Source organism: Tursiops truncatus, chromosome 13 (assembly GCF_011762595.2).
Source record: "Tursiops truncatus isolate mTurTru1 chromosome 13, mTurTru1.mat.Y, whole genome shotgun sequence".
NCBI lineage: Eukaryota > Metazoa > Chordata > Mammalia > Artiodactyla > Delphinidae > Tursiops > Tursiops truncatus.
The window spans coordinates 30,421,147-30,444,054 of record NC_047046.1 but is presented as its reverse complement, the minus strand read 5'-3'; the positions used below and the strand labels follow the sequence as shown (position 1 = coordinate 30,444,054).

The 22,908-nt window shown below is 46.8% G+C and overlaps 1 protein-coding gene across 5 annotated transcripts in view; it reads left to right on the top strand.

The window, feature by feature from the left end:
- PTPRM (protein tyrosine phosphatase receptor type M) overlaps positions 1-22,908 on the top strand; it is a 747,728-nt gene that overhangs the window by 706,072 nt on the left and 18,748 nt on the right. For 3 of the 5 annotated variants that reach the window (XM_073790533.1, XM_073790536.1, XM_073790535.1), the window contains 8 exons: positions 7,532-7,648; positions 8,357-8,407; positions 12,513-12,667; positions 12,903-13,038; positions 14,784-14,933; positions 15,626-15,799; positions 16,794-16,925; positions 21,117-21,242. In XM_073790533.1, the coding sequence (XP_073646634.1) occupies positions 7,532-7,648; positions 8,357-8,407; positions 12,513-12,667; positions 12,903-13,038; positions 14,784-14,933; positions 15,626-15,799; positions 16,794-16,925; positions 21,117-21,242 (1,041 nt within the window). The remainder of the gene's footprint in view (positions 1-7,531; positions 7,649-8,356; positions 8,408-12,512; positions 12,668-12,902; positions 13,039-14,783; positions 14,934-15,625; positions 15,800-16,793; positions 16,926-21,116; positions 21,243-22,908) is intronic. The other 2 variants (XM_073790534.1, XM_033837575.2) reach the window with 1 other exon arrangement.

Below are 22,908 nucleotides of genomic sequence, written 5' to 3'. Positions count from 1 at the left end.
GAGTGACGTGCCTGAGGTCACACAGCTCGTTAGTGGGGCCACGCTTTGAACCCAGACAGTGTGGCTCTGGGGCATGTGCTGTGACCACTGAGCTGCCTCCTTCTGCCCTGGGTCAGGTCGGTTATTTCCACACCAGCCTCTTCACCAGCGTTAGACTCATTCCTCTCTCCTCTCAGTGCCCCAGCCGTGCCGGGCCTAGTCTCTGCTCATCATGGCCTTTGGGGCTGTCTGGACGGGAGGACAGTCTGGACGCCGCTGCCCTGAGCACAGACAGAGGCATCACGTCACTGCAGCGGTGGTGGGGAGCCCTCAAAGCTCCCCAGTCTGCCTCAGCCTCTCCACTTCAGATGATGGATATAAATAGGGATAATTCGTGCCCCACAGAATTAGTGTGAGGGGCTAGTAGTCAGATCATTCTAGGACTGGAATGATGGTGACCCCCGTATGTTCTAGCCTGCACGGCTCTGTGACCCACGCAGAGACAACAGATAAAAAACTTTAGAGGACTGCAGTCCTGCTGATCTAAATTGTTACCCTGATACATGGGGAGACTGCCATTGAGAGAAAATATGGAATCTTCTTCTCAAAGATACGTCAGATATCTGTCTAAGAAATGTCCCCTCTGATGGACCTCAGGAGATGTATATATATATGTATGTATATATAATATATAGGTGTGTATGTATGTATTATGTATACACATGTATGTGTATATTATATATGTTATATATAATATATGATATATATATGCATATATGTATATTGTATATAATATTATATATGTGTAGATATAATATGTATATATAATATATATGTTGTCATAATGTTGTCATTGCTTAAAAGATTTCTGAATGTCTTCTTTCAGAATCATCTTTAGACTGTGTGACACACATTTTCATTGTCCTCAATGGCGGCAAATCTCCCTCTATTAGCAGGACGACTTAAATTTGGGGAATGGCTAAAAGTCAAGGCCAGTCTATTGAATAAGGTGGGGAACAAGCAGCCTGGGTAAACGTGTTTCTTCAAAGGGCTGATGCTCTGTGACCTAGCTGGGTAGGACCCTTGTCATCCATGTGCGGTCAGAGAGAAAAGCAGCAAGACATCTCTCGGGAGTTCTGCAAGATGACACATCGAATTCCACAGGAGGCTTCAGGCCACGTGTTTCTTTACAGCAGATGAAAACAAATGTGACGGATATGGATATGACCTTGTGCATATTATAAGTATTATGTGTCCATTAATTAATCGATGCTATTGGAAGACCACATAGAAAACCAGAAGCCCTGTAGGGGGAACCTTAGGCAGGAGCCTGAAGGTGAGAAAGAGGGATTTGCTGGTGCCATGAAGTGATTCCTCCAAATTCACACTATCCAGACCTCCAGCAGTTCCTGACTTCGTGCCAGTTTGAAACAGCCTTCAAGGATATTGCCCAAAGGAGGCCCCAGGGCCCAGATGAAGCAGGTTTGGAAGGGAGGAGCTAGGAACCTACAATAAGCCAGGTACTTATGCAGAACTTTTATATAGACTGTGTCACTTACTCTTCAAAATCTCCCTTAAAAAAAAATCAGTGCTGTTATCCCATATTATGCACGAGAACACTGAGGCTCAGAGGATACGCGTCACCGGCTGCAACACCACAAGTTAACAAGATAAAAGCCAGCGCACATCTGTCTTACTTCATCACGCTGGGACCAAAGCAATCTGCATTTTCAGGATATTTAAATGAGTGAATGTTTTCATTGCTGTGAGAGTTCTGTTAAAAAAAAAAAAATGTGTGCAATAGATCTGTTCTCTTGGAAGCCTCGTTAGCAGCTGCTCTTGGCTGGGGCCCTTTATGGTCACTGTGCTTCCCAGCAGTGTTTTTGCTCTTGCCAACCAGCGGCCCCAGCAAAGCCGCACTAGCTATTAATAGAACCGTGGTCACTGTCTCTTCGGATGTCTCCTTTCAGAAAAAGAAAGAGTCTGCTGAAAACCCCTTGACAAACCAAAACTTGTACCAGTGCCTTTGTCTTTTTCCTGCCTTCCACCTCCTTGTCGGTTGTGTCTATTAGATGGTGCAGTGGTACCCGCAGTTGAAGGGCTGACATTTAGTCGCTTAACCCTTCGTGATCATGGGCTTCTTAGCAAAATGAGTCCTTGGGCCCAGGCACAGAGCACAGAAGCAGACCTTCACGTTCTACCCCAGCCCCCTTCCTGCCAACCAGAGAGTTGGTGATATGGGAGCATCCACGGAAACCTAGCCATCTGTGATCAGGTATACAGAAGAAGGATGCTTTCAGCGTGTGCTTCTGTTCTTCCTGCCCCTCTCCCCCTCATACCCTCACTCACGCCAAGAGGCCAGGCAGCTAAAGTCATTTCAAGCCTCCCTATTCGGTATCTGTTCCTGAAGCTGGGCCTGGCGAGACTGAAGGAAGCATAATTGACCCTGAGCTTCCTCCTCCAAAGACCCCTGTGCTTGGGGCCTGTTCACAGCTTCTCCGCCGCCACCATCCAGCTCATCCCCTGGAGTGAGTCACTCTTGGTCCCTGGGCCGGCCTTTCGTTTCCTCCTTTCAGGACACAAGCCAGGGAGAGAATGAAGGGGAAGGAGACCGGCCCTGGCCCCTGCTGGCTCTCCCCTCAGGCCAGCCACTGGTGAGGCCACAGTTGCAAGAACCCAGTGATTCCAAAGCAAAATCCAAGCGTGAAAGTCTGTGTCTGGCATCCGTGATGATCTGGAAAAGGAAACTGTTTGGAAACTGTCTCTGTGGCTCCTCACGGCTCTACTGGATGTGATTCTCCTCCGCAAGTCAGGACACCCTTTCCTAGTTTCTGTTGGGCGTTAATCAAACCTCCCTGGTGAGAGAGTGGACTTGCCCACCAGTGCCCCGAATAGGTGTGCAGGAAAGAGGGACAGAGAACACACCGGAGTTTCCTTGGCTTCTGCCTATGTTTCCCCAGCAGAGAGCTGGCACAGCACTCAACACTCTGCTCTCCCCTCTCCCTGCACCAGGAAACACAGCTTCACCTCTTCAGGCATTCAGGGGGATCTGTGCCCTCTGACTGCCTGTGGCCACCTCCAGTCCAGATCACCACAAAACTATCATCATAATAAAATTAAGAATTTCCATTGGTTGGGGGGGATACTCACAATGAACCTGCTCTAGGGCAGATGTTATCACTCAGTCCAGTGGGTCCCAAACACATCTGCACTTTGGAGTCGCCTGGGGGCTATAAGAAATTACGGATGCCCGTGTCTTACCCGGAAATTATGATTTTTTTAATTAATTTTTATTGGAGTATAATTGATTTACAATGTTGTGTTAGTTTCAGGTATACAGCAAAGTGAATCAGTTATACATATACATATATCCACTCTTTTTTAGATTCTTTTCCCACATAGGCCATTACAGAGTATCAAGTAGTGTTTCCTGTGCTATACAGTAGGTCCTTATTAGTTATCTATTTATATATAGTAGTGTGTATATATCAATCCCAATCTCCCAATTTATCCCTCCCCGCCTTACCCCCAGTAACCATAAGTTTGTTTTCTATGTTTGTGACTCTATTTCTGTTTTGTAAATAAGTTCATTTGTGCCATTTTTTTAGATTCCACATATAAGTGATATCATATGATATTTGTCTTTCTCTGACTTCACTCAGTATGACAATCTCTAGGTCCATCCATGTCACTGCAAATGGTGTTATTTTGTTCTTTTTATGGCTGAGTAATATTCCATTGTATATATGTGCCACATCTTCTTTATCCATTCATCTGTCGATGGACACTGAGGTTGCTTTCTTGCTCTGGCTATTGTAAATAGTGCTGCAATGAACATTGGGGAGCATGGATCTTTTCAAATTATGGTTTTCTCCGGATCTATGCCCAGGAGTGGGATTGCTGGATCATATGGCCACTCTAGTTTTTTAAGGAACCTCCATACTGTTCTCCATAGTGGCTGTCCCAGTTTACATTCCCACCAACAGTGTAGGAGAGTTCCCTTTTCTCCACACCCTCTCCAGCATTTATTGTTTGTAGATTTTTTGATGGTGGCCATTCTGACCAGTGTGAGGTGATACCTCATTGTGGTTTCGATGTGCATTAAAAATGATGATTTAATTGGCCTGGAGTGTGGCCGAGGCTTTGGAATTTAATAACCCCCCAAATGATTCTAACGTGCAAATTTGGAAACCCCTGCCTTAACCTTAGAGCCCTCTGAGATGGAATAAAAACCACCCCCTGCAGATGAAGAACCTGAGATTAAGCAAACCTGAGTGACTCACCCAGGCTCACCGCAGCCTTAAGGAGAGAGCCAGCCTCTGTAGTCAGGCTGTCGTCTACATCCTTGCTTCTCAAAGTGTGGTCCGCAGACCAGCAGCATCACCGGGGAGCCTCTTAAACGCAAATTCTGGAACCACACATATCCAGACCTACTGATCAGAAACTCTGGGGTGGGGCCCAGCACTTGTCACAGGCCTCCAGGATCGTCTGATGCCTGCTGAAGTTTGAGAACCACTGCGACAGAGACATCAAGGTACCCCGAAGGTCACAGTAACGTGCAGCCAGCCTGGGGAGCTAGATGTGGCCACCCCCTGGCGACCCCTGCACCTGGAAGGCGCTTTCTGCCGCCACCGCCAGGGGGCGCCCGGCTGCACCCGGGAGGTTGGGGGATGGCAGAGCCGGCGGGAGGGCCCGGCAGGGTCAAGATCCCTGGGAACTGAGCTGGCCCAAGGGAACTGGAAGAACAGTACCCAAGAGAAGCTCTAAGCCTTTGGTACATTGCAGAGGCTTTTGGTTTCGCTGACTCCCAGGCATTGAAGCCTCCACACCCGTAGTTATTGAAACTTTGGGGATGGGGAGGGTAAAGACTCTAAAAGAGAAGAATAGGTGACTATACACTATGTCCTACAGCAATCACATTCTAATAAGGCACTTTTATTAGACAAGGTATACCTAGTTAACGTAGGTTAACTTTGTAATTTTTGGAAAAATACACAGATTTTTGACTTATGTGTTCATTCCATTGAGAATTGTTTAATTTTTCTTTTTTTTTTTTCTTTGGCCGCGTGGTATGCGGGATCTTAGTTCCCCAACCAGGGATGGAACCCCGTGCCCCCTGCAGTGGAAGCACGGAATCCTAACCACTGGACCGCCAGGGAATTCCTGAGAATTGTTTAATTTTAAAAGTGCATGTATATACTCTATTCGTAGTTTTGTATCTATCCACAACCCTCTGCTTGCATGATTGAAGTCACAAAAAGGTAAAAGCAAGTTCCCTAAAATAGAGGAGACTTTGGTACGTGCCATATAAGCATCTTTGTTAATTACCATTGTGAAAGTAATTAGACATTCTATGAGTGAAATTAGGGTTGTTATCAAATTAGACATCACAAATATGCATGATCTGCTCAGACTCGCTTTACATCTAGGAAAAGAACTGGAGAAATTATAGATCTCAGTTATTCTGGAATATTTTAGATCTGGCACAGGTGTCCATGATATAAATCTTGGAAATATGGATAAGTCAAAATATTTATAAATGATTATCCTTTATAAAGTCACAGATAATGTTCCCATGAGGGGAAAAAAAAAGATTCCCTAAGGAAGCTAAAAATTTAATGAGGGCAGGGACCATCTTTTTTTTTTTTTTTTTAATAAATTTATTTATTTATTTTTGGCTGCGTTGGGTCTTCGTTTCTATGCGAGAGCTTTCTCTAGTTGCAGCGAGCGGGGGCCACTCTTCATCGCAGTGCGTGGGCCTCTTACTATCGCGGCCTCTCTTGTTGCGGAGCACAGGCTCCAGACGTGCAGGCTCAGTAGTTGTGGCTCACGAGCCCAGTTGCTCTGCGGCATGTGGGATCTTCCCAGACCAGGGCTCGAATCCATGTCCCCTGCATTGGCAGGCAGATTCTTAAGCTCTACACCACTAGGGAAGCCCCCAAGGGACCATCTTTGCCTTGTGCTGCACTGTATCTCCAATTCCTGATGTTTCTGGCTTACATCTTCCCAAGTAAAGGTGATAAGGCTTATCTAGAACGGCACTGAATTGGCTGCCGGAAAGTTTCATGAGGAAGCAGCTAAGGTAACAACCAGCCTGCACCACACCAGAAACACAGGTGTACCAAGGTGTTTGGCGTTCTGGGAAAGGCCACCCCAGCCCATATTTCTTTTTGTAAATTTTCCCAACCTGGGATTGTCCTTCCTACGATGATCCTATGCCTGTCTCCATGAAATTCAGTTTTACATGTACCTATTGCGTATTTTCTGTGTATGGGACACATACCGGATTTGCTGGGTGTGCAGAAATAAGCAACTGAAAGCCCTTTGCATGCTGGCAGGTAGTAAGCAGGTATAACGCGGCGTCAGAAGGGTGTCATACTAGCAGAACTGGCACATCTTATCAGAGCACCAACAGAGAGCATCCACGGAGAAAAGACTTTGAAGGGGTGTGGCATTTGAGATACTCTTTGAAGAATGGATAAAATGTTCAGCTAGATAAAATATCTGAGTGGGAGGAGAGCATCCTGCACAGAAGGAATGGCATGTGTAGGAGTCTGGACCATGAGGTCTGCTTGGGGATCAGGCAAACCGCTTGTCTCTGAACATAAAATATATGTGGTTAGAAAGGAGAGTAGTGGAAAAAAAAAAAAAGGATGAAGATGCTAGTTGTGTCCAAATACAAAAAAGATCTTTACCTGCCAGGCCAAAGTTAATTTCTACTTAATTTCATGGGCAGTGGTTGGAAACGGACGTTTACTGAGCAGAGCAAGTCAGTGCCATTGGGATCGCACTTGGAAGGGTTTTTGCAGCTACTAGTATGGAGGGGATGCAGGAAGTTACCAGAGCCCGAAGATGGTGGCGGAGGGAATAAAAATGTGGAAAACGTATTTGAGAGAGATTTCAAAAGCTTCTTAGACCTGGCAGTTGGTTGGGTTTTGGAGAAGGATTGCCAGGTTTTGTGCCTGGGTGGCTGAGGAAATCTTAAGAGTCATTAACATAGGGAGTTCACCGGGTTTTGTGTATTGAATTTACTTATACTAAAATGAATCTGTAATTCTAACTTGGGGAAAACACATAGCTACTACCTTCTTCAGGAAAAACAAAAAACAAACTCTAATCTTTACTTTCTTTGGGCTCTGATTTCCTGCTCAGTCCTCCTCAAAAATGTTCGATCAGTTCCTGAAACTAGAAGAAATTTAAAGTTCAGAGGAGCTAAAATACTGCAAGCTAACTTTTATAGTTTATTTTTCCAGGCCATTCCTGAGTAGAGATAGACAGGAAATGAATGGTTACTGTAACTGAGATGTTTGTAGTATAAATACAATTTGTTAACTTTAGACCATTTTCCTAGGTTTTATTCCTCCCATAACTCAAATTGTGTTTTATTCTGGGGAGAGAAAAAAATATATAGGTGATCTAAAAAAATAAAGTTAAGCTGTACTTCTGATTTTGTGTGCAAATTGTATCCTATAAATTGTACTGTGACCCATCATTTGGAGAACTCCAAAAAAAAAAAAACCCTAAATCTTCATTTCCTTTGTGTTTTCTAAAGGTCAAATGCTGCAAATACTGGCCAGATGACACAGAGATCTACAAAGACATTAAAGTCACCCTAATAGAAACAGAGCTACTGGCAGAATATGTGATAAGAACATTTGCTGTTGAAAAGGTAAGTTTTCACACTGCTTTGAAAAGCTTTGGTCAGACATTAGTGATACCAGCCTCATTAAGTTATCTGGGATAATTCATACGTGGTCACACCTGAATGCAGGTAGGCTCTATCCAGTGATTTCTCAAGATTGCATCTTGCCCTGTGATTCTGTAATAGCTCAGTTCCGTCTTTGAAGCAAATCATTCCCATTTCATGAAAATCTGTGTTTTGCAACTAAACCAAAAGATACTCCTAGCTGTCTACTTCCTTTTTCTTTTTAACCTGATTGATATTGTTCAGCTCATCTCTCTGTCCTTGTTCAGAGGCAGTTCAATAAATGTCCTTCATGCTGTATGTCCATGTGGGTTTCCCAGTGTTGAGTTCGTATCGGTGTGGAGACACAGGTCCTAACTCATCCTGGATCCCCTCCACCTCCTTGAGGCTTTTCCAGCTTATGGTTTAATATGGACTGATGGATTTTCCAGGTGGAAGCTTCTACCTGGAAACACACATAAGCAGACCTGGGATGCTCTTGCATGAACCAGCGCTTCCATCCATTCACTCCCATGCTGGATTCAGCCCTCGGGCCCTGCGGGCGTGGGGTCCTGAATGCTGTGCTCTGTCCCACGGCCTCATCCCACATGCATGGATGGGACTGCTGCTCTGTGCCTTCTCCACAGGGCGTAACGGGGAATCTCCTTACTCCCCCTCTTTCTGCTGACATAGGGAGGGGCCGGAAGCGAAGCAAACTGCAGTCCATCCAGAGAAGTGTCACAGGTAGGCTGTGGGGGGTAGTGGAGGTGACGTGGCTGACAAACGCTCTGCCTTCCTGTCCTCACCTTGCCTTCGAAGAAGGGGACCCACGGTTTTGTCTCTGAGGTCCCCCGGCTTCCGTCCACGGCTGAGCCATACACCGGATGTGGCGATGCCGGCATGAACTTACCAGTGGCGGGTGCCCTTGCAGGCCCCGGGCTGTAAGTGGACCAGGGCGGTTGGCTCCCAGCCCACCCCCCTACTTCTCACTGCATCTCGATGCACTTTCTGGATTAACAAGACCAGTTTTGGGAAATGAGGAAATTGCAGCGTTTGCTTACTGGCTCATTTACCCTGATTTTTTCAACTACCTCTCCTGGTTTTCAAATCCCTATTTGTCATACAATCACAAGGCTGAAGAGACTTTCATTTATTTTAATCTGTTTCTCAAACTATTTAGCTTTTTTTTTTTTTTTCCCTCAGCCTGTCTTTTTTAATAAGCAGGCAGGAGGCTTAGAGACTTCAAACAACGTGGAGTTCTGGCTGACTCAATTCTTCAAGTTCTGAACCTCACACTTTGATGTCGGGTTTTTCCCTTCTTAGGCAGGATTGGGGGGGGGGGGAATATGGAGGATTTTTGTATGGCTCTTGGCAAGAGCGCTCATGAATAACTGCATTGAAACAGATAGTGATAAAAGACCCAGACTATTTTCTTCTTTAAAACAAAAAAAAAAGCATCCAAAAGCCGTCACTTAAACATAGAGTTCTTTGAACAATAGTCAGCTCTCTAATAAGCTGAAAATGCATCTCTGTGGCTAAAGGAAGGATTTGTTTGTCTTTTTAGCCTTTTTTTAACCTCTTAGTGTTCTCGGCTACATCCCCAGCTGCACAGAAATGTTCCTGAAATACCCAGTTATTTAGTCCTCAGACGAGCAGCAAAGAGGTGGTGGGAGGAAGGAAAGCATGAGGAGCTTGTTAGAGCGTTTGGGGAAATCAAAATGACATGTTGCCGGATTTTCTAACGGGGCAATTGGAATCTCTAAGGAAAACAAATCATTAGTACGGCTGTGGAGCACTTCTTGTAGGTTTTAAACGTCCTCATTAGAAAGGAAACTTAAAAAAAAAATAAAACAGCCAAGTGAAGTGTATACTTTGAGAGTCCTCCAATGCGGATTCTATTTTGAGAGTATTCGCATCAGGGGACCTAAAGGTGAAAAATAGGTTTGGGCTCCGTTCTGCAAACAAGCAGGCAGGTTTGTAGCCTGAAACTGGTCAGTTCCTGTTTTGCATGGGACGGTCATCCTTCCTTTCCCCTGTAGCTGGTGACTCCAAAAGCTGAACAGCTTTTAAGTAACAAAGTGCCCATCGTGGCAGGAGGAAGACAGCTGAAAAGTTCCTGTGGATCTAGGCTGTCTGGTGACTCTACCCCTGCCGCAGCTGGCAGAAAGGAAGCTGGCGGTGGACACCAAGTTCTCTCTGCCTAGGAGGTGCCTGGGGCTCAGAGAGGCAGGGATATGGTCCTGAATCTGCAAGACAGAGCATGTGCCTAGGGATTCATCCATCCACACATATTTATCAAGCGCCCGCTCTGGGCTAAGCACTACTGTTTGTCATGGTGGGGGGGGGGGGTCTTCCTTCCCAGCTATTACAAGGAAAAGGAAATGCATACCTCGCTTTTACTGGGCTGGCCAAAAAGTTCGCTCGGGTTCGTCCCGTAAGATGTTACGGGAAATCCCGAACGAACTTTTTGGCCAACCCAACATATAGCATTAATACTTATTATATTACGTATAATATGATACTCATTTATTTAGCATTAAATCTTGTTAATGAAAAATGAACAAAAGATATACTTGATATCCAGTTGGGAAATATTTTGGACTGTGATCACTGGTCACATCTATGATTTCCCCCCTATATTACAAAACAGTGAAAGAGGAAACTACCACGTCCATGAACAAGAGTGAGAGGCGACTCAGAAGCCAGTTCCGTTGCTCCTCTTGTCAGCAGCGAACACATTAGAGGGTAGAGGTTTATTTTGGGAAAAGGTTTGCTGCATCCCAGACACTGACATTTACCCTGCTGAGAAAACGAGTCTTAGATCAGTTGGGCGCCCAGCCCGTGTTGGATGGAGTTCGGGTTCTGGGGATGCTGGCTCTGAAATCTAGCAAAGTTAGAAAGGGAAGTGCTCAAAAAATTAAAATTAAAAACAACAGTGTACGGGAGACATAAAAGCCCTTTTGTCCTCTTTGGAATGAATGAATCTTTATTATAGGCTTTCCCACTCCCTGGGACCACCCCTGCCCTGCCCTGGCGTCCTGTGTAAAGCCAGGGGAGCTCTCAGGGGGTTAGAGGCTCACCATGTGTCTTCTGATGGAGGCTTTCGCCAAATGTTACCATGGTTTCAGTGAGAGAAAGTGTGGGCTCCCACCACCCAGTAATCTTGCTCTGGGGTCACAGAGCGTATTTAGCAGATGACAGTGTTCACTTTCCTTTGTGACTCCCTGACGGCTTAATTCCTTAATGCTTCAGCCCCACTAAAGAATAGCATGATTTTCAAAGAGAAATAAAGCGTCAGCACTTGTGGGTTATTAAACCAAGACAAATGAATGCCCTGATGGCAAACAAGTCTTAATTTTAAAACCTATCGTTGTTTGCCTCTTCTAGTCTTTCAAAGCACATAAAATTTCCGAATTTCTTCCTGGCCACCTCTGCGTGAACAGCGGCTACTGGTGAAAGTGACAAGGTTCCTGGGCGTTTAATGTTAAGATAATAAAACCAAGTCCAGGGCCAATGGAGAGATGGTGTCCAGGAAACAGTGCTGGAAAGAGAGAAGGGGGAAAGTCAAGTCTGATCTCAGGTTACCTCCAGCCTTGATTCTGGAAGTAATTGTTGTTTTCAAAGTAGACTCCTGGGCTTCCCTGGTGGCGCAGTGGTTGAGAGTCCGCCTGCCGATGCAGGGGACACGGGTTCGTGCCCCGGTCCGGGAAGATCCCACATGCCGCGGAGCGGCTGGGCCCGTGAGCCATGGCCGCTGAGCCTGCGCGTCCGGAGCCTGTGCTCCGCAACGGGAGAGGCCACAACAGTGAGAGGCCCGCATACTGCAAAAAAAAAAAAAAAAAAAGTAAACTCCTGTTTTAAAACACAGTCTTAATACATAGGCTCATAGTTAGAAAAAGAAAAAAAAAAAAGATGGATATAAATCAACTTAGTTTTTCTCAAAACAAGAGTAAATGTTAAAAAAATTAAAAACACTTGAAGTCTGTGTCCTTGTGCCTTCCCTTCGGTTCTATGGCGGACCACCCTCTCTCTTCAGGTTACTGGTCTAACATAGAATTCCAGCAAAAATACCTCTGGATTTCCATGGTTTATAATCTCGACGTGCCCGTTTCCCACAGGCTGACCGCTGAAGGCAGGAGACACCATCTCCATGTCTCTGCAGCCCCAGCCCCTGGAGTCAGGCCTGAAGCATTGCGTTTGCATCTGATTGTTGGTGATCAGATGAATGGATTAAATGTTTACCCCAATTAAAGAGAGAAACCTAACAAACTCGAGTTGCCAGTGAAAAGTGGTTCTCTGTGCTGTCCGGTTGGAAAGTGGTCCTTCTTCCAGTGGCCTTTCTGCACATCCTCAGCCTGTGCACAGCCCGAGTGCCTGGTGCAAACAGCACCAGAACACGGAAGAGCTCACCAGGGGTCTGCATCTCAGCAGCTGGTCTTGAGTGCACAGATACCCCTTAGTTCCTTCCCGTCCCCGTTCTGTGCGTCTGTGGGCTCGCTCCTCACACCGTAGAATCTAAGTGACACACAGACTGTTAACAGAGCCTGCGTTAACAGGTTTAGAAAGAAGGCTCAAGGAATCCCAGCGACACACCCATTTGTTGCCATTGCACCTGTTAATTAGCGTTTTCCCCAGACATCCCCTCCCCTTTCACCCCCACGAACATCTTCCTCCCTGTGAGGAGGCTTTCAAAGCGCCTGTTGCACCTAAGAATGACCCTCTTCCCAGCAGCTCACTTTCCCAGCCCCGGGGCTCCCTGACTGCTTAGGGGTCCTTGGCGCCCTCCTGGCCCCTCACCGTTTGTTCTCCTTTGTTCTCTTCCTGCGCTGTGCTGACCGACCCCTGGCAGCGAGGTGTTCATGAAATACGCGAGATCAGACAGTTTCACTTCACGGGCTGGCCGGACCACGGCGTCCCCTACCACGCCACCGGGCTGCTAGGATTCGTGCGGCAGGTGAAATCCAAGAGCCCGCCCAACGCAGGCCCGTTGGTGGTGCACTGCAGGTGAGGGGGGCCCGAGGCTCCAAAAGGAAGCACGGGGAGCAGTGGGTGCGGGTCTCCTTGGGGTGATGGAAACGTTTGGAAACTCGATGGATGCGAAGGCGCCAGGTGCCACTGAGTTGTGCACTTTACGATGGTCATTGCGTGTTATGTGAGTTTCACCGCAATAAAAGTCTAAGCAGAAGCAGGAGCACAGAAGTCCTTTCTCCTCCACTGACTGAGCCCTCTCTCTGTGCAGCGCCGGTGCAGGGAGGACCGGCTGTTTCATTGTCATCGACATCATGCTGGACATGGCCGAGAGAGAAGGGGTGGTGGACATCTACAACTGCGTCCGGGAGCTGCGGTCTCGGAGGGTGAACATGGTGCAGACCGAGGTACAGCAGCTCCCGACCGCCCGCCTGCCCTCCCTTGGGCTCTGACCCCGGTGCCCGCCCTGCACCTCACCTCCCAGGGCAAGGGGAGAGAAGAGCCAGCAGTTCTGTCTTCAGAACCCCCAGGAGAAAAAGTGAAGCACCTGGCCATCCTTCTTTCCCTCCCTCCCTCCTTCTTTCCTTTTCTTTTTCTTTCATAAACACACAGAAAAGACCAGGAGTCTTCCAGGTAACAGAATCTGAGCCTAACTTTCCCCTTACTTCTGTGTCCAGGGTCCAGTCGAGGCTCTGCGTTTAAGCATTCGGGGATTCAATACCATTTCTTTTTACTATGTCTTTTAAACTAGCTGGTAACCAGAGCAAGACCACTCCTGAGAATAGCCAGGCATTTGCCAAGTAACCTTTAAGGGTAATCTCTGTGCATTTCGTTCTCTTCCTACTGTCCTTAAAAATTCCGTCCAGTGGCCTGGTATCATGGGAATTCGCCCATTTTCTGGAAGTGCTCTATACCGACTAGTACTTCTATAAGTTAGAACTCAAGGTGTATCAGGAATTTAAGTATTTGAGAAAAAGTATTCCATCCTGTTCCTAGGAAATTTACATTTTTACTACTATTTGATCCTTTTAAGTAGGCATTACACCCACCACCTGGAAAATGATTCATGAAGTAGAATAAGACTCCCTTACATTTAGGTTGTGCATTAAAGTTTACAAAAGCCACTGGGAAACCTAATTTCATTTTTTAACTAACAGAGAAGAATAACAGAAACTGTAAATGCTGCTTCCATGGTCTTTTTTCTTTAGAACAGAGTTTTTGTTTTAAAGATAATAATGATCATAATGTATTTTCAGTGTACTTAACAGTTGATCAAATGTCACCACATCCCCTTTTTCTCACTCAATCCATTTCTGAGGTGTTGTTTAATAGGACTGGGCTGTTTTCGAGAATTAAGAATTCAAGTTATTTATAGAAATTAAAGTAAAAAGTAATGGGCCTCTTTTGCATTTCATGTAATTGGAGAGCAATAATAAATATGCTAACACTTTACGAATTAACTGTAGGGAAAGCCAGGGCCAATTCAGAATTAGAGGGTTGGTTTTTAAACTGCAGGCTTATACGTACACACGAGAGCTCTTCCCTGGACACATAAGGACTTTCGTAATCATCGCATTAATTAATGTTTCAAAGTAAGTAGCTCTAAGTGCTCAGAACTGTTGATTTTTCATAGTGATGTCAAGTTTCCCTGGACCTTCTTTGCACTATTAATTTGGTTAGCACATTCCTCTTTTCATTATATGTAGGTAAGATTCTGCTATTTCCTCATCTGAAATACTGAGTTCCAAACTCGTGGGATCAGAATTGCAGAGACAGTGTAGCTCCAGTCATTCCCACATGACAGTGCTTGCTCTGGGATTTATCAGTGTCTGAGTGGTTTTCATCGATCTGTTTACGGCTTCTGCATTGAGCCCCTGTTTATCTCTTCCTCCCGCTATACTGTACGCCGCACATGGCCAGTCACCAATGTGCCCGCCGTCCCATTAGGGAACAGGATTACTGGTCCTGGAATAAGCCCCTCCTAGCGGTCAGGTCCTCTCCCCTGCTTTCTCTCTGGTGGGAGGGCGTCATCTGTGATGGGTGGACCGTTGTTCTGTTTTCCTGTCTGTGTGGGGCTGCGTTCCCTCCTTCTCTAGTTCTTTCTGGTTACCTTGGTTTCTCTACTACTAACGAGTCCCGTCTGCTTCGCCAGGAGCAGTACGTGTTCATCCACGATGCCATCCTGGAAGCCTGTCTTTGTGGGGACACCTCGGTCCCTGCTTCCCAAGTCAGGTCTCTCTATTATGACATGAACAAGCTGGATCCGCAGACAAATTCAAGCCAGATTAAAGAGGAGTTCCGGGTAAGCATGCTAAAGGGACAGGTGGCCGGCTGTGACCTTGCTCCTTAAGAAGGACCTCAGAGTCGGCTCCTGAACCCATGAGCCAACACAGGGTTTCTTCGCCTCGGCACTGTTGACACTGGGGACTCGATCATCCATTGCCATGGGGGTGTTTAGCAGCACCCCTGGCCCCTACCCACTGGATGCCAAGAGGCCTCCACCACGCCGTTCTGACAACCAGATCACGTGCAGACATTGCCAGTGTCCCCGCGTTGAGAACCACTGGTCTAGCAGAGCCAGGCCCCCACTTAGCTGGCAGACACCACACTGTCCCACAGTGTAACACAGGTGCAGCCGGACCAAGCAATGTACATTCAGTGTGCTTGCCGGGCAAGAGTTCTTCGTGCAGTTCCTCATATTCACGTTGGGTCTAAATGCACCTGACTCGGCCGATCTCCACCAGCCTCTCACCCCCAAGCGCCCAGATGTCCAGCCCTAGTCGGACTCGACGGCACGTAATCCTGCACACCCACGGTGGTCCTTATGTCTGATGGGCACTGTCTGTGGACCAAGTGCAAGGAGCGTAAAGAGAAATAAAAATCCAACTGTGTCAGTGGGGTTCGGGGAGGAGGGGGACATCAGCTGCAGGAAACGTGGGTCTCCCGGGGTCTGAGACGGGTTCTCTTCCCAAGTGTGTGTCCTCTGTCCTCTAGACCCTGAACATGGTGACGCCGACCCTGCGCGTGGAGGACTGCAGCATCGCGCTTCTGCCCCGGAACCACGAGAAGAACCGCTGCATGGACATCCTGCCCCCCGACCGCTGCCTGCCTTTCCTCATCACCCTCGATGGCGAGAGCAGCAACTACATCAACGCCGCCCTCATGGACGTGAGCCCCCTCACCCCCTAGGCAGGGTGTGGGGGGATGGTCCTCCAGGGGCAGTGCCTGTGTTATCTCCTGACTCCTCTGCCCTTGTTTTTTTTTAAGATGTAAACTGTATTTGCAACAAAGTGCATTTCAGATTCTGTATCTGTTTCTGTGTGAGGACCAATGTTCTTAGTCTCTCTGAGAGCCCCAGTCCAGGCGATTGATAAATGAAAGATGTCTCGGTTACTCTCTGAGCTTCAATTTTTAACCTCCTGGCCGGAGAGCAAGAGACAGCTATTAAGTCACGAAAGCAGCGAAGTGGGATAATATGGTTTTTGCAGCATTATTTTAGTTGCCATTCCTCCTCATTTGGGCGGTAATTAACATGGGGGAAAAATTGCCTGTCAGCACAGATAGTACACAACTCATTACTTCCCGTCTGTCTGTTTACTTCTAACTGAATGAACATTTGCCGTTCAATTGATGGACAAAGTGAACGGGTATTTTCAGTGCTAATATGGAAATTTTAATTCTATTGGTGTGATATCGGTAAAAGCGCATTTAAACTTGTTTGAAGCTCTGCAGAGCTGTAAAAAGCATGTGTGTCCTTTGATGGCAGGAATAAGTAACACTATCACACATTTAAATGACAAGCAAACAGATTTTAGGAAAAACAGAACTATTTTAATTATGCATATTTTAAAGTAAAGTTAAATTTTCTCCATTAAAATAGTTATGTATAGGGCCAACATTGCCTTTCTACCAGAAATACCAAAAAAATTATGAAATACCGATTAAGTTTTCTTAGTATCAAAGTGAGATTATTTTATCATTATTATTCTGCAGATGAGCCTATATTTGGTCTGTTTTGGCATTGACAATGGTGATAGAATTCAACAGTTGTTAAATACATTCAGTGTTTTATGTCACAAACTCCCATGTGTACAAAATAACTTAGCTTCCTCCTGTTACATTTTCCTGGGTATATTTGGATCTTTCTTGTTTGTGTTTGCAGAGCTATAAACAGCCCTCGGCTTTTATAGTCACCCAGCATCCTTTGCCAAACACAGTGAAAGACTTCTGGAGGCTGGTCCTGGATTATCACTGCACGTCTGTAGTTATGCTGAATGATGTGGATCCGGCCCAGGTGAGACTCGAGATTTATGGCCATCAGGGCCCGTGCCCGGGGTCAAATCTGTGTTTGCTTTGTTTGCACATGGAGAAGTTCAGTCCCCCGTTGGCAGGTCACAAACGCCAGGCAAGGACGGAGAACCGGAGATGCTAAAAACCCGTGTTAAAAACCAGACAGGATTAGGGGTGGGCGCAGAAAATAGTCTGAAACCAAAAGAGATGGTGGGAGTGACAGGGCGAGACAGGGTCAGAAATAGGGACCAGATGGGCTTCCCTGGTGGCGCGGTGGTTAAGAATCCACCTGCCAATGCAGGGGACATGGGTTTGTACCCTGGTCCGGGAAGATCCCACGTGCCGCGGAGCAGCTAAGCCCGTGTGCCACAACTACAGAACCTGCGCTCTAGAGCCCACGAGCCACAACTACTGAGCCCATGAGCGACAACTACTGAAGCCTGCGTGTCTAGAGCCCGTGCTCCACGACAAGAGAAGCCACCGCAATGAGAAGCCTGTGCACCTCAACGAAGAGTAGCCCCTGCTCACTGCAACTAGAGAAAGCCAGTGCACAGCAATGAAGACCCAACGCAGCCAAAAATAAATAAAATAAATTAATTTTTTTTAGAAAAAGGAAAAGAAATAATGACCAGAGGGAGATACAAGGTAACGGGCAGAGTCAGAGCTGAACTGGAGCCTGAAGGTCGCAGAGCAAGCAGACCAGGACTGTGAAGAAAGGCCGTCAGCCTCTGACACAGTCCCAGATCCCGTCTTGGAGCGTCTGTGCGCCTCCTGGCGTGGCCCACTTGGAACCCTCAGGTGGCGGTCGTCATGGAGGGGGTGGCAGTGCAGGCCGACAAGCCGTTCTAAGGGACAGCAATTACTTTGTCAACTCTTTGGTAACGATATTAAAAAGAAATAAAACTGGGACGTGAAGATAAGAAAAAGTCAGAATGATCAATGGGGCTTTTTCATAGCTCTTCTTCTTAAACATAAAAAGGCAGAGAACTGGGTGGTGGTGACTCAGTGTGAGTAATGGAGTGAGAAGCATTTTTTTAAGGGACTTGTCAGGACAGCGTGAGCACAGGGGCCCTGGGAGCTGGATGTATTGCCTTAGGGCCCGGCTATTCCAATAGAGGGCTGACCTGCTGTGACGGAGGCCCTTGTTAAGTAGTTTGAACTTGGCGTGTTGTAAGAATAAACTTGCTCTGGAACCGAATTAATTTTCTATCTCATGGACACAAATCCCTTAAAAAAAAAAAAGTCTGAAGTATTGCAGCATCCAAACTGGACGAGATTTTTCCTTCCTAAAATCCATTTGATTGTCATCAATCTGCCATGTATTCCATGGACCTTCACTTCAATTCTGTAATGTTTTTGTTTTGGTTTGGTTTGGTTTTGTTTTTGCGGTATGCGGGCCTCTCACCGTTGTGGCCTCTCCCGTTGCGGAGCACAGACTCCGGACGCACAGGCTCAGCGGCCATGGCTCACGGGCCCAGCCGCTCCGCAGCATGTGGGATCTTCCCGGACCGGGGCACGAACCCGTGTCCCCTGCATCGGCAGGCGGACTCTCAACCACCGCACCACCAGGGAAGCCCCTGTACTGTTTTTAATTATGTTTGAGGCACTACGTTATCTTGTTATGGCTCTAGCCTGAAGACTAGTTAATGAAATAATAATGATAGTCCTTGCCCTCATCTAGTCCTTTTTACTTAAGAACCTTAAATATTTTAGGAGTCTTCCCCAGTGATTCTTCTCCGAAGGATAGATGGCAACCATTGATAAAGGCAAGCAGACACCACAGCTGGGGGGACTTCAAAGACACAACCAGAAGTAGGACCAAGGATCCTGATTTTCTAACTCCCAATGCCATGGGTTAAATTTCACTCATTCAAGAGTCCTTAGTCATAGACAGAGGATAAGCGACGGTTCCCTCTTCAGAATCGTTGTTTTTTCCCTAATGTGAATCCTGAAATGTAGTGATATGCTATTTTTTTATCATTAGTGAACCAGACATCAGTGATTTTCACGTGTTCTTTTTGAATGACAGTGTTTGAATTCTAAAGCTGCATTCTAACCCCAAACTGTCTGGACTCACACCTGGCAGGAGAGACAGAGAAGCCCCAGTTCCATTCAGCAGACAGAGCCAGTGTTGAGAGTCAGAGAAAACACGCTCCTGGGATTCAGCCTTTTAGAGAACACTGAACGGAGCATTTGAACCGAAAGTCTTTGCAATTGCACAAGAATAGCCCTCAACTACTTTAAGTATTTATAGGTCTGGTTCATGGACATGTTATGCACTGTTTAAGCCATTTTCCACACGGTTTCCTTGGGCAGAATGCAGAATGCCATGTGCCAGGAGCCAAGCACCAGCCCGGGCCGTTCCTGTTTCTCTGGTGTAAGTGACAAGCTTTAGATCAGGGCCTGAAGTGAGAGAGCGAACAGAGAGCAAAGCTGGCTCAGTCAGGAGAAAATGGGCAGAACAGTTCAAATGTGCGTGTTCGAGCTTTTATGACCAGCTCAGCTTCCCATCATACACCTGTTAATTTTAACAGTGGGTACCCTTGGATATCAAAAAGAAGATAAAACTTCAGCAGGCTGTCTTTTGACAAGGCAATTTTATAACGTCACCAGGAAGCACTGGTGAAGAAGGAAAAATTTCGTGGAAGTATTATTTTTTATTTTTTTTTGCGGTATGCGGGCCTCTCACTGTTGTGGCCTCTCCCGTTGCGGAGCACAGGCTCCGGATGCGCAGGCTCAGCGGCCATGGCTCACGGGCGCAGCCGCTCTGCGGCATGTGGGATCTTCCCGGACTGGGGCACGAACCCGTGTCCCCTGCATCGGCAGGCGGACTCTCAACCACTGCGCCACCAGGGAAGCCCGAAAGCATTATTTTTAAATAATAAATGTAATTTCTAAAATACTGTAGACTTAGCTAATGTAAAAAGGACACTTAGTTACTCTACTTTCATTCTTGATCATGAAATCCAAACCTTTAACTTCTGTAGTAGAGGGAAGGAGATGGCTTCCGTTGACCCCCTGAAAACTATCTTACAATCTTGGATGTAAATCAACTGTTGTAACTTTTGATGATGAGATTTCAGATCCTTTGGAAAATAAAAGTCATCAGCAAAAGGAATTTCAAGCAGTAGGTTCTCCCTTCGTGGTACATCATTCTGCTTAAAATGAGATGTTCTTCATCTGCTCTTGGCCCAAAAAGAAACAGATCGTAGAATAATGAAGTAGTTCCCTCTTGCCCCTCCCCCCAGCCACTTGTCCCTCAGGTAAATCAGAAAGAAAAACGTTAAATGCTGCTCCCAAAACATCACTGCATACCAAGTCCCCAAAGAAGTTTCATTGCAGACTTTAAATGCCTTAATTAAGGTCTTCAGGCTTTCGAAAAGCTTTGGGAGAACAGATCAAGGGGGTTTCTCACCTATCTCCAAGTTCAGTGTTTCTGTGGGCAGCAGTAACTGAAAGTCCCTCCCTCATCGGCCACCCTGCCCAGCACCCCGCCCTCCACCCTCATGTCACGTGCATCACATTCTTGCAAAAGTCCTAGTTTCCCAGTATCACCAATACCTGGAGTTTGAGACTCTAGGAAATTGTGTCTTTAATTAAAGCCACCTCCAGGTAAAAACAGCAGAGCAGTTACTCTAATTACACCAGGTTTCCTAGATATGAGCTGGGAGGGTTTGGACTAGAGCATGAAAATGCAACCCAACACTGTTATCAGTATCTTGTCACAAAACAGCCCTGTTCTTAAAATTGACTACAAACTGCAAGGCAAGCCCAGATGGGAGGATGGAGATTTGGGTGTTAACAGGTATGTCTTCATCTCAAGTGTCTTAGGTCTTATAGTGGCAACTCGTGGCATCTCCCCAGGGCCTGAGAAGAGTTCCTTTCAGCAGCAAAAGGGATCTTACAGCATGTGTTCAACAGCACCCACATGACCTCCTTGGGAAGCAGAATTCCTCGTGGCTTAAAGATGCTTTCAGAGAAAATGGAGAAAAAAGTACTAGACAGACAGGTGGATTTAAGGGCTCAGTCAACAAGAAAGTCCTGAAGTCGACTTGCTGGAAGGAAAAGAGAGAAAAGAAAGGAAAGGAAGTGAATCGAGGGTGTTTGGTCCTGCTGCCGGTAGTGACCGCATCCAAACTGTGAGCAGTAAATGTATTTTTATCATTAATGTCGCGTCTCTGTGTTCTGAACTCAGTTGTGTCCGCAGTACTGGCCAGAGAATGGAGTCCACAGACACGGCCCCATCCAGGTGGAATTTGTTTCTGCTGACCTGGAAGAAGACATCATCAGCAGGATATTCCGAATTTACAACGCAGCCCGAGTAAGATCCGCAGCCACCATGGCTGGTGTTGTGGTTTCATGATTTTCTCATTCATTGAATAGGTAGAGTGTCTGTGTCAGTCACTATTCTGGGAGCTTGGAGTCCCTTCAAGGAGTTTGTGAACTCACTAACTTTATGGAGCTTATGTTCTAAAGGGAGAAGACAGACAGGAGAGGATAAAGACAACGCGTATCCTACTAGATTTGTTAGCAAGCGGTGGGTGCTGTAGGAAAGATAAGTGGGGAGGCAGAAGGTGCTAGGGCCTGGACCAGAGGGAGGGCAGATGTGCCATGCGAGCAAAGGCCCGACTGGAGTGAAGGGGCAGCCATGTGCTCTCGTGCAGGCAGCTTTGCAGGCAGAAGTGACAGTCAGTGCAAAGGCCCTGAGGTGGGGCCTTGTCTGGTGAGTTCCCGGAACAGTAAGGAGGCTGATGTGGCTGCAGCCCAGGAAGCGAGGGTGGGAGTAGCTGCTAGGGCCAAAGTCCGAGGGGTCGAGGGGACAGAGATCACGTAGGACCTTGCAGGCCGCTGCCAGGACTGGGGCTTTTGCAGTGAAGGAAAGAAGAAGCCATTACAGGGTTTTGAGTAGAAGAGTCATGAGCTATAACCTGCCGTTTGAAAGGCGCAGTCTGGCTTCTGTGTTGAGAACAGACAGTAAGAGAGACGCATCAGGAGGCTCTTATAATAATCCAGGCGAGAAGGGACAAAGCAGGACGGAGTGGCAGCAGGGGGAGGGGTGGGAGGTGCAGACACTGATGTATTTTGACGGCAGAGCCGGTCAGATTGGCCGATAGTTTGGATCCCAGGGAGTCGAGGTGGTTCTCAGGATTTGGGTCCTGAGAGCTGGATGGAGCAGACATTAACCAGGTTAGGAAAGGCTGTGCGGGTAACGGGATTGTTAGGGGTGGGGGAACGCATGGACAGAGGGTCCGTTCAGGGGGGAAACATACTGGATTCAAGACGACTGTTAGATGCCTACGTGGGAATATCAATAGGCCCTCGAGTCTGTGAGGGTGCAATTCAGGAGAGAGGTCTGAACTGGAGACACAAATTGAGGACTTAGTGGAAGATTTAAAGCCATGAGACTGAATGAAACCATCGAGAGAGAGAAGAGAAAGGGACTGGGGAACTGAGCATGGGGCCTCCATCAGCAAGAGGTCTGGGAGGAAGGGGGCCAGGGCGGAGAGGAGAGAGCAGTGAAGGGGGAGGAACAGCCAGGAGGGGAAGGGGAGAGTGAGATCCCCTGTGTCAGGTGCTGCCGACAGCCACAGAGGATTTAGCCTGAGAGGTTTAGCCATGGCCAGGTTACTTCCTGAATCCTGCAATTCCATTTAATTATGATGAAAGATTAATTAACTATTGATATCTTAGCAAGAGTCACACCAAGAAGCAGAACCATATTCTACTCCCAGGAAACAGGGTGTAATCTGTGTCTCCCTGAGATCACAAACAGTGCCGGTCATAACTTACCCTTTACCTTTAATTTACCTGTAATTAAAGTCAAGCCTTTTTACCACTTGCTGCCCACTGTGGTCAGTGCTCAGGTTTGCGCTATTTTTCACAAAACTGTGTGAGCGAAGGCCCAACCAGAGTGAGGGGACCCTTTTGCAAAGCAATAGCATTCTGCGTGCTTTTATTTGTCTGGCCTGTCATTGGAAACACATGGA